This window comes from Heterodontus francisci, unplaced genomic scaffold (genome assembly GCF_036365525.1).
Source record: "Heterodontus francisci isolate sHetFra1 unplaced genomic scaffold, sHetFra1.hap1 HAP1_SCAFFOLD_594, whole genome shotgun sequence".
Taxonomy (NCBI): domain Eukaryota; kingdom Metazoa; phylum Chordata; class Chondrichthyes; order Heterodontiformes; family Heterodontidae; genus Heterodontus; species Heterodontus francisci.
The window spans coordinates 8,354-21,145 of record NW_027140509.1 but is presented as its reverse complement, the minus strand read 5'-3'; the positions used below and the strand labels follow the sequence as shown (position 1 = coordinate 21,145).

At 40.4% G+C, this 12,792-nt stretch overlaps 1 protein-coding gene across 2 annotated transcripts in view; it reads right to left on the bottom strand.

The window, feature by feature from the left end:
* LOC137360025 (membrane-associated guanylate kinase, WW and PDZ domain-containing protein 2-like) overlaps nt 1-11,761 on the bottom strand; it is a 60,862-nt gene extending 49,101 nt beyond the window's left edge. For both annotated transcript variants that reach the window (XM_068025604.1, XM_068025605.1), the window contains exon 1: nt 11,361-11,761. In XM_068025604.1, the coding sequence (XP_067881705.1) occupies nt 11,361-11,658 (298 nt within the window). In that variant the 5' untranslated portion in view covers nt 11,659-11,761. The remainder of the gene's footprint in view (nt 1-11,360) is intronic.
* Nucleotides 11,762-12,792: the final 1,031 nt, after the last annotated feature.

The window sequence follows — 12,792 nt, the reverse complement described above, 5'->3', positions numbered from 1 at the left end:
CATACAGAAACTCACAGTAACACACATACACGCAGACTCAGATTAACACACACGCAGACTCACAGGAACACACACACACAGACTCAGATTAACACACACACAGACTCAGATTAACACACACACAGAAACTCACAGTAACACACACACACACACAGACTCAGATTAACACACACGCAGACTCAGATTAACACACACACAGACTCAGATTAACACACACACAGACTCAGATTAACACACACACAGAAACTCACAGTAACACACACACACACACAGACTCAGATTAACACACACACAGAAACTCACAGTAACACACATACACAGAAACTCACAGTAACACACACACACACAGACTCAGATTAACACACATACAGACTCAGATTAACACACACACAGAAACTCACAGTAACACACACACACGCAGACTCAGATTAACACACACACAGAAACTCACAGTAACACACACACAGACTCAGATTAACACACACACAGAAACTCACAGTAACACACATACACACAGACTCAGATTAACACACACACAGAAACTCACAGTAACACACACACAGACTCAGATTAACACACACACAGAAACTCACAGTAACACACACACACACAGACTCAGATTAACACACATACAGACTCAGATTAACACACACACAGAAACTCACAGTAACACACACACAGACTCACATTAACACACAGATACAGAGACTCACATTAACACACAGATACAGAGAGTTACATTAACACACAGATACAGAGACTCACATTAACACACAGATACTGAAACTCACATTAACACACAGATACAGAGACTCACATTAACACACAGATACTGAGAATCACATTAACACACAGATACAGAGACTCACATTAACACACAGATACAGAGACTCACATTAACACACAGATACAGAGACTCACATTAACACACAGATACAGAGAATCACATTAACACACAGATACAGAGACTCACATTAACACACAGATACAGAGACTCACATTAACACACAGATACTGAAACTCACATTAACACACAGATACAGAGACTCACATTAACACACAGATACTGAGAATCACATTAACACACAGATACAGAGACTCACATTAACACACATACAGAGAATCACATTAACACACAGATACAGAGACTCACATTAACACACAGATACAGAGACTCACATTAACACACAGATACAGAGACTCACATTAACACACAGATACAGAGACTCACATTAACACACAGATACAGAGACTCACATTAACACACAGATACTGAGACTCACATTAACACACAGATACAGAGACTCACATTAACACACAGATACAGAGACTCACATTAACACACAGATACAGAGACTCACATTAACACACAGATACAGAGACTCACATTAACACACAGATACTGAAACTCACATTAACACACAGATACAGAGACTCACATTAACACACAGATACAGAGACTCACATTAACACACAGATACAGAGACTCACATTAACACACATACAGAGAATCACATTAACACACAGATACAGAGACTCACATTAACACACAGATACAGAGACTCACATTAACACACAGATACAGAGAATCACATTAACACACAGATACAGAGACTCACATTAACACACAGATACAGAGACTCACATTAACACACAGATACTGAGACTCACATTAACACACAGATACTGAGACTCACATTAACACACAGATACAGAGACTCACATTAACACACAGATACTGAGACTCACATTAACACACAGATACAGAGACTCACATTAACACACAGATACTGAGACTCACATTAACACACAGATACAGAGACTCACATTAACACACAGATACTGAGACTCACATTAACACACAGATACAGAGACTCACATTAACACACAGATACAGAGACTCACATTAACACACAGATACTGAAACTCACATTAACACACAGATACAGAGACTCACATTAACACACAGATACTGAAACTCACATTAACACACAGATGCAGAGACTCACATGAACACACAGATACTGAGACTCACATTAACACACAGATACTGAGACTCACATTAACACACAGATACTGAGACTCACATTAACACACAGATACAGAGACTCACATTAACACACAGATACTGAGACTCACATTAACACACAGATACAGAGACTCACATTAACACACAGATACAGAGACTCACATTAACACACAGATACTGAAACTCACATTAACACACAGATACAGAGACTCACATTAACACACAGATACAGAGACTCACATTAACACACAGATACAGAGACTCACGTTAACACACAGATACAGAGACTCACGTTAACACACAGATACAGAGATTCACATTAACACACAGATACAGAGACTCACATTAACACACAGATACAGAGACTCACATTAACACACAGATACAGAAACTCACATTAACACACAGATACTGAGACTCACATTAACACACAGATACAGAGACTCACATTAACACACAGATACAGAAACTCACATTAACACACAGATACTGAGACTCACATTAACACACAGATACAGAGACTCACATTAACACACAGATACAGAGACTCACATTAACACACAGATACTGAGACTCACATTAACACACAGATACAGAGACTCACATTAACACACAGATACAGAGACTCACATTAACACACAGATACAGAGACTCACATTAACACACAGATACAGAGACTCACATTAACACACAGATACTGAGACTCACATTAACACACAGATACAGAGACTCACATTAACACACAGATACAGAGACTCACATTAACACACAGATACTGAGACTCACATTAACACACAGATACTGAGACTCACATTAACACACAGATACAGAGACTCACATTAACACACAGATACAGAGACTCACATTAACACACAGATACAGAGACTCACATTAACACACAGATACTGAGACTCACATTAACACACAGATACAGAGACTCACATTAACACACAGATACAGAGACTCACATTAACACACAGATACTGAGACTCACATTAACACACAGATAGAGAGACTCACATTAACACACAGATACAGAGACTCACATTAACACACAGATACAGAGACTCACATTAACACACAGATACAGAGACTCACATTAACACACAGATACTGAGACTCACATTAACACACAGATACAGAGACTCACATTAACACACAGATACAGAAACTCACATTAACACACAGATACTGAGACTCACATTAACACACAGATACAGAGACTCACATTAACACACAGATACAGAGACTCACATTAACACACAGATACAGAGACTCACATTAACACACAGATACAGAGACTCACATTAACACACAGATACTGAGACTCACATTAACACATAGATACAGAGACTCACATTAACACACAGATACAGAAACTCACATTAACACACAGATACTGAGACTCACATTAACACATAGATACAGAGACTCACATTAACACACAGATACAGAAACTCACATTAACACACAGATACAGAGACTCACATTAACACACAGATACTGAGACTCACATTAACACATAGATACAGAGACTCACATTAACACACAGATACTGAGACTCACATTAACACACAGATACAGAGAATCCCATTAACACACAGATACAGAGACTCACATTAACACACAGATACAGAGACTCACATTAACACACAGATACAGAAACTCACATTAACACACAGATACAGAGACTCACATTAACACACAGATACTGAGACTCACATTAACACACAGATACAGAAACTCACATTAACACACAGATACTGAGACTCACATTAACACACAGATACAGAGACTCACATTAACACACAGATACAGAAACTCACATTAACACACAGATACAGAGACTCACATTAACACACAGATACAGAGACTCACATTAACACACAGATACTGTGAATCACATTAACACACAGATACAGAGACTCACATTAACACACAGATACTGAGACTCACATTAACACACAGATACTGAGACTCACATTAACACACAGATACAGAGACTCACATTAACACACAGATACAGAGACTCACATTAACACACAGATACAGAGACTCACATTAACACACAGATACAGAGACTCACATTAACACACAGATACTGAGACTCACATTAACACACAGATACAGAGAATCACATTAACACACAGATACAGAGACTCACATTAACACACAGATACAGAGACTCACATTAACACACAGATACTGAAACTCACATTAACACACAGATACTGAGACTCACATTAACACACAGATACAGAGACTCACATTAACACACAGATACTGAGACTCACATTAACACACAGATACAGAGACTCACATTAACACACAGATACTGAGACTCACATTAACACACAGATACAGAGACTCACATTAACACACAGATACAGAGACTCACATTAACACACAGATACAGAGACTCACATTAACACACAGATACTGAGACTCACATTAACACACAGATACAGAGACTCACATTAACACACAGATACAGAGACTCACATTAACACACAGATACAGAGACTCACATTAACACACAGATACAGAGACTCACATTAACACACAGATACTGAGACTCACATTAACACACAGATACTGAGACTCACATTAACACACAGATACAGAGACTCACATTAACACACAGATACAGAAACTCACATTAACACACAGATACAGAGACTCACATTAACACACAGATACAGAAACTCACATTAACACACAGATACAGAGACTCACATTAACACACAGATACTGAGACTCACATTAACACACAGATACAGAGACTCACATTAACACACAGATACAGAGACTCACATTAACACACAGATACAGAGACTCACATTAACACACAGATACTGAGACTCACATTAACACACAGATACAGAGACTCACATTAACACACAGATACAGAGACTCACATTAACACACAGATACAGAGACTCACATTAACACACAGATACAGAGACTCACATTAACACACAGATACAGAGACTCACATTAACACACAGATACAGAGACTCACATTAACACACAGATACAGAGACTCACATTAACACACAGATACTGAGACTCACATTAACACACAGATACAGAGACTCACATTAACACACAGATACTGAGACTCACATTAACACACAGATACAGAGACTCACATTAACACACAGATACAGAGACTCACATTAACACACAGATACTGAGACTTACATTAACACACAGATACTGAGACTCACATTAACACACAGATACAGAGACTCACATTAACACACAGATACAGAGACTCACATTAACACACAAATACAGAGAATCAAATTAACACACAGATACAGAGACTCACATTAACACACAGATACAGAGACTCACATTAACACACAGATACAGAGACTCACATGAACACACAGATACAGAGACTCACATTAACACACAGATACAGAGACTCACATTAACACACAAATACAGAGAATCAAATTAACACACAGATACAGAGACTCACATTAACACACAGATACAGAGACTCACATTAACACACAAATACAGAGAATCAAATTAACACACAGATACAGAGACTCACATTAACACACAGATACAGAGACTCACATTAACACACAAATACAGAGAATCAAATTAACACACAGATACAGAGACTCACATTAACACACAGATACAGAGACTCACATTAACACACAGATAGAGACTCACATTAACACACAGATACAGAGACTCACATTAACACACAGATACAGAGACTCACATTAACACACAAATACAGAGAATCAAATTAACACACAGATACAGAGACTCACATGAACACACAGATACAGAGACTCACATTAACACACAGATACAGAGACTCACATTAACACACAGATACAGAGACTCACATGAACACACAGATACAGAGACTCACATTAACACACAGATACAGAGACTCACATTAACACACAGATACAGAGACTCACATTAACACACAGATACAGAGACTCACATTAACACACAGATACTGAGACTCACATTAACACACAGAGACTGAGACTCACATTAACACACAGATACAGAGACTCACATTAACACACAGATACTGAGACTCACATTAACACACAGATACAGAAACTCACATTAACACACAGATACAGAAACTCACATTAACACACAGATACTGAGACTCACATTAACACACAGATACAGAAACTCACATTAACACACAGATACAGAAACTCACATTAACACACAGATACTGAGACTCACATTAACACACAGATACAGAGACTCACATTAACACACAGATACAGAAACTCACATTAACACACAGATACTGAGACTCACATTAACACACAGATACAGAGACTCACATTAACACACAGATACAGAAACTCACATTAACACACAGATACAGAAACTCACATTAACACACAGATACTGAGACTCACATTAACACACAGATACAGAGACTCACATTAACACACAGATACAGAAACTCACATTAACACACAGATACTGAGACTCACATTAACACACAGATACAGAAACTCACATTAACACACAGATACAGAGACTCACATTAACACACAGATACAGAGACTCACATTAACACACAGATACAGAGACTCACATTAACACACAGATACAGAGACTCACATTAACACACAGATACAGAGACTAATTTTAACACACAGATACAGAGACTCACATTAACACACAGATACAGAGACTCACATTAACACACAGATACAGAGACTCACATTAACACATAGATACAGAGACTCACATTAACACACAGATACAGAGACTCACATTAACACACAGATACAGAGACTCACATTAACACACAGATACAGAGACTCACATTAACACACAGATACAGAGACTCACATTAACACACAGATACTGAGACTCACATTAACACACAGATACTGAGACTCACATTAACACACAGATACAGAGACTCACATTAACACACAGATACTGAGACTCACATTAACACACAGATACTGAGACTCACATTAACACACAGATACAGAGACTCACATTAACACACAGATACTGAGACTCACATTAACACACAGAGACTGAGACTCACATTAACACACAGATACAGAGACTCACATTAACACACAGATACAGAGACTCACATTAACACACAGATACTGAGACTCACATTAACACACAGATACAGAAACTCACATTAACACACAGATACAGAAACTCACATTAACACACAGATACTGAGACTCACATTAACACACAGATACAGAAACTCACATTAACACACAGATACAGAAACTCACATTAACACACAGATACTGAGACTCACATTAACACACAGATACAGAGACTCACATTAACACACAGATACAGAAACTCACATTAACACACAGATACTGAGACTCACATTAACACACAGATACAGAGACTCACATTAACACACAGATACAGAAACTCACATTAACACACAGATACAGAAACTCACATTAACACACAGATACTGAGACTCACATTAACACACAGATACAGAGACTCACATTAACACACAGATACAGAAACTCACATTAACACACAGATACTGAGACTCACATTAACACACAGATACAGAAACTCACATTAACACACAGATACAGAGACTCACATTAACACACAGATACAGAGACTCACATTAACACACAGATACAGAGACTCACATTAACACACAGATACAGAGACTAATTTTAACACACAGATACAGAGACTCACATTAACACACAGATACAGAGACTCACATTAACACACAGATACAGAGACTCACATTAACACATAGATACAGAGACTCACATTAACACACAGATACAGAGACTCACATTAACACACAGATACAGAGACTAATTTTAACACACAGATACAGAGACTCACATTAACACACAGATACAGAGACTCACATTAACACACAGATACAGAAACTCACATTAACACACAGATACAGAGACTCACATTAACACACAGATACAGAGACTCACATTAACACACAGATACAGAGACTCACATTAACACACAGATACAGAGACTCACATTAACACACAGATACAGAGACTCACATTAACACACAGATACAGAGACTCACATTAACACACAGATACAGAAACTCACATTAACACACAGATACAGAGACTCACATTAACACACAGATACAGAGACTCACATTAACACACAGATACAGAGACTCACATTAACACACAGATACTGAGACTCACATTAACACACAGATACAGAGACTCACATTAACACACAGATACAGAGACTCACATTAACACACAGATACAGAGACTCACATTAACACACAGATACTGAGACTCACATTAACACACAGATACTGAGACTCACATTAACACACAGATACAGAGACTCACATTAACACACAGATACAGAGACTCACATTAACACACAGATACAGAGACTCACATTAACACACAGATACTGAGACTCACATTAACACACAGATACTGAGACTCACATTAACACACAGATACTGAGACTCACATTAACACACAGATACAGAGACTCACATTAACACACAGATACAGAGACTCACATTAACACACAGATACTGAGACTCACATTAACACACAGATACTGAGACTCACATTAACACGCAGATACAGAAACTCACATTAACACACAGATACAGAGACTCACATTAACACACAGATACAGAGACTCACATTAACACACAGATACAGAGACTCACATTAACACACAGATACAGAGACTCACATTAACACACAGATACAGAGACTCACATTGTATCTGTGTGTTAATGTGAGTCTCTGTATCTGTGTGTTAATGTGAGTCTCAGTATCTGTGTGTTAATGTGAGTCTCTGTATCTGTGTGTTAATGTGAGTCTCTGTATCTGTGTGTTAGAGACTCACATTAACACACAGATTCTGAGACTCACATTAACACACAGATACTGAGACTCACATTAACACACAGATACAGAGACTCACATTAACACACAGATACAGAGACTCACATTAACACACAGATACCGAGACTCACATTAACACACAGATACTGAGACTCACATTAACACACAGATACTGAGACTCACATTAACACACAGATACAGAGACTCACATTAACACACAGATACAGAGACTCACATTAACACACAGATACTGAGACTCACATTAACACACAGATACTGAGACTCACATTAACACACAGATACAGAGACTCACATTAACACACAGATACAGAGACTCACATTAACACATAGATACAGAGACTCACATTAACACACAGATACAGAGACTCACATTAACACACAGATACAGAGACTCACATTAACACACAGATACAGAGACTCACATTGTATCTGTGTGTTTATGTGAGTCTCTGTATCTGTGTGTTAGTGAGTCTCAGTATCTGTGTGTTAATGTGAGTCTCAGTATCTGTGTGTTAATGTGAGTCTCTGTATCTGTGTGTTAGAGACTCACATTAACACACAGATACTGAGACTCACATTAACACACAGATACAGAAACTCACATTAACACACAGATACAGAGACTCACATTAACACACAGATACAGAGACTCACATTAACACACAGATACAGAGACTCACATTAACACACAGATACTGAGACTCACATTAACACACAGATACAGAGACTCACATTAACACACAGATACTGAGACTCACATTAACACACAGATACAGAGACTCACATTAACACACAGATACAGAGACTCACATTAACACACAGATAGAGAGACTCACATTAACACACAGATACAGAGACTCACATTAACACACAGATACAGAGACTCACATTAACACACAGATACAGAGACTCACATTAACACACAGATACAGAGACTCACATTAACACACAGATACAGAGACTCACATTAACACACAGATACTGAGACTCACATTAACACACAGATACAGAGACTCACATTAACACACAGATACAGAGACTCACATTAACACACAGATACTGAGACTCACATTAACACACAGATACTGAGACTCACATTAACACACAGATACTGAGACTCACATTAACACACAGATACTGAGACTCACATTAACACACAGATACTGAGACTCACATTAACACACAGATACAGAGACTCACATTAACACACAGATACTGAGACTCACATTAACACACAGATACAGAGACTCACATTAACACACAGATACTGAGACTCACATTAACACACAGATACTGAGACTCACATTAACACACAGATACAGAGACTCACATTAACACACAGATACAGAGACTCACATTAACACACAGATACTGAGACTCACATTAACACACAGATACAGAGACTCACATTAACACACAGATACTGAGACTCACATTAACACACAGATACAGAGACTCACATTAACACACAGATACTGAGACTCACATTAACACACAGATACAGAGACTCACATTAACACACAGATACTGAGACTCACATTAACACACAGATACAGAGACTCACATTAACACACAGATACAGAGACTCACATTAACACACAGATACTGAGACTCACATTAACACACAGATACAGAGACTCACATTAACACACAGATACTGAGACTCACATTAACACACAGATACAGAGACTCACATTAACACACAGATACAGAGACTCACATTAACACACAGATACTGAGACTCACATTAACACACAGATACAGAGACCCTCATTAACACACAGATACAGAGACTCACATTAACACACAGATACAGAGACTCACATTAACACACAGATACAGAGACTCACATTAACACACAGATACAGAGACTCACATTAACACACAGATACAGAGACTCACATTAACACACAGATACAGAGACTCACATTAACACACAGATACAGAGACTCACATTAACACACAGATACAGAGACTCACATTAACACACAGATACAGAGACTCACATTAACACACAGATACAGAGACTCACATTAACACACAGATACAGAAACTCACATTAACACACAGATACAGAGAATCACATTAACACACAGATACTGAGACTCACATTAACACACAGATACAGAGACTCACATTAACACACAGATACAGAGACTCACATTAACACACAGATACAGAGACTCACATTAACACACAGATACTGAGACTCACATTGACACACAGATACTGAGACTCACATTAACACACAGATACAGAGACTCACATTAACACACAGATACTGAGACTCACATTAACACACAGATACAGAGACTCACATTAACACACAGATACAGAGACCCTCATTAACACACACGCACACAAACAGTGGGACACATTTACCCAGGATGCCAACAGTTTGGGGTTACGACCCTCACCTTGTGGAACCGTTTTGAGCCGGACTGGCTCGGTGACGTTTGCCAGCAGCCCCAGGGCATCCCTCAGCGTGAGGCCAGGCACAGGAGCCTCGTTGACCTCCAGGAGCAGGTCACCCGCCTGCAGCTTCCCGCTGTGGTGTCGGGCCTTCCCTCCCGGGCCGTCGCCAAGGTACAGAAACTGTCCATACTCCGCCCCTCCCAGCAAGCCAAGGTTCAGAAACCCCTGCTCGTCCCGGCACAAGGTGATCTCTCGGGTCTTCTGCGTCCAATGATTGATGTTAAACAGCTTCCTCAACATGTCTACGGAGGCGGAGAGAGATAAAGAGGACAGCTCGGTTCCCACACATCAATAAGCAAAGGTAGGCTGCATCCCCCGTTCCATTCCCTCCTCCACTGAGATCGTGATTGGAAAACAATGTACATAGATCACTGGGGTTAAAGGTCTGGTACCTGGCTGATCAGTAACCAGACCAAGCCCAAACAAACTGGGAGGGGTGAAGCGAAAGTAAAGCAATATCCTATCAAACACTCCCCAGGACAGGTACAGCACGGGGGGTTAGATACAGAGTAAAGCTCCCTCTACACTGTCCCCATCAAACACTCCCCAGGACAAGTACAGTACGGGGGTTAGATACAGAGTAAAGCTCCCTCTACACTGTCCCCCATCAAACACTCCCAGGACAGGTACAGTACGGGGGTTAGATACAGAGTAAAGCCCCCTCTACACTGTCCCCCATCAAACACTCCCCAGGACAGGTACAGTACGGGGGTTAGATACAGAGTAAAGCCCCCTCTACACTGTCCCCATCAAACACTCCCCAGGACAGGTACAGTACGGGGGTTAGATACAGAGTAAAGCTCCCTCTACACTGTCCCCATCAAACACTCCCCAGGACAGGTACAGCATGGAGTTAGATGCCCCTCACTGCGGGTGGCGAGGGGGCTCGGGGGTGCGGAGCGATCCCCGCGGAGCTGACCCTTGCTCGGCCGGAACTGCTCATCGGACCCAGGCCCCGAAACCCTCCTCGGGAGCCGGTCCCACACAACCCGAGCCGCCTCTCGGAAATGCCCTCCGTGCCATTCCAATCGGCGCGGAGGGGTTTCCTGTACGGGCTGCTCCTGCACACTCTCCACTTCCTCGCCCTCGTCAGCCGGCCGGACACGCCCTGGCGGTCCGCGTTGCCATCTGGCGGCGAGGGGAAACCCCGATGGAGGTCTCTCTACGCGGGAGTCTTCCCCCTTTACATCGGGGACCTGGGGTGGAGGGTGCTGCACAGAGCAGTCCCGTGCAATAGACTTTTAAGTAGGTTCACGGACTCCCAGGCCAGCTGTACTTTCTGCGGCCTGGACGAGTCCGTGTTCCACATTTATACGGAGTGTGCGAGGTTGCAGCCCCTATTTGAGTATCTGAAGGGGCTGCTCCTCAAATTCT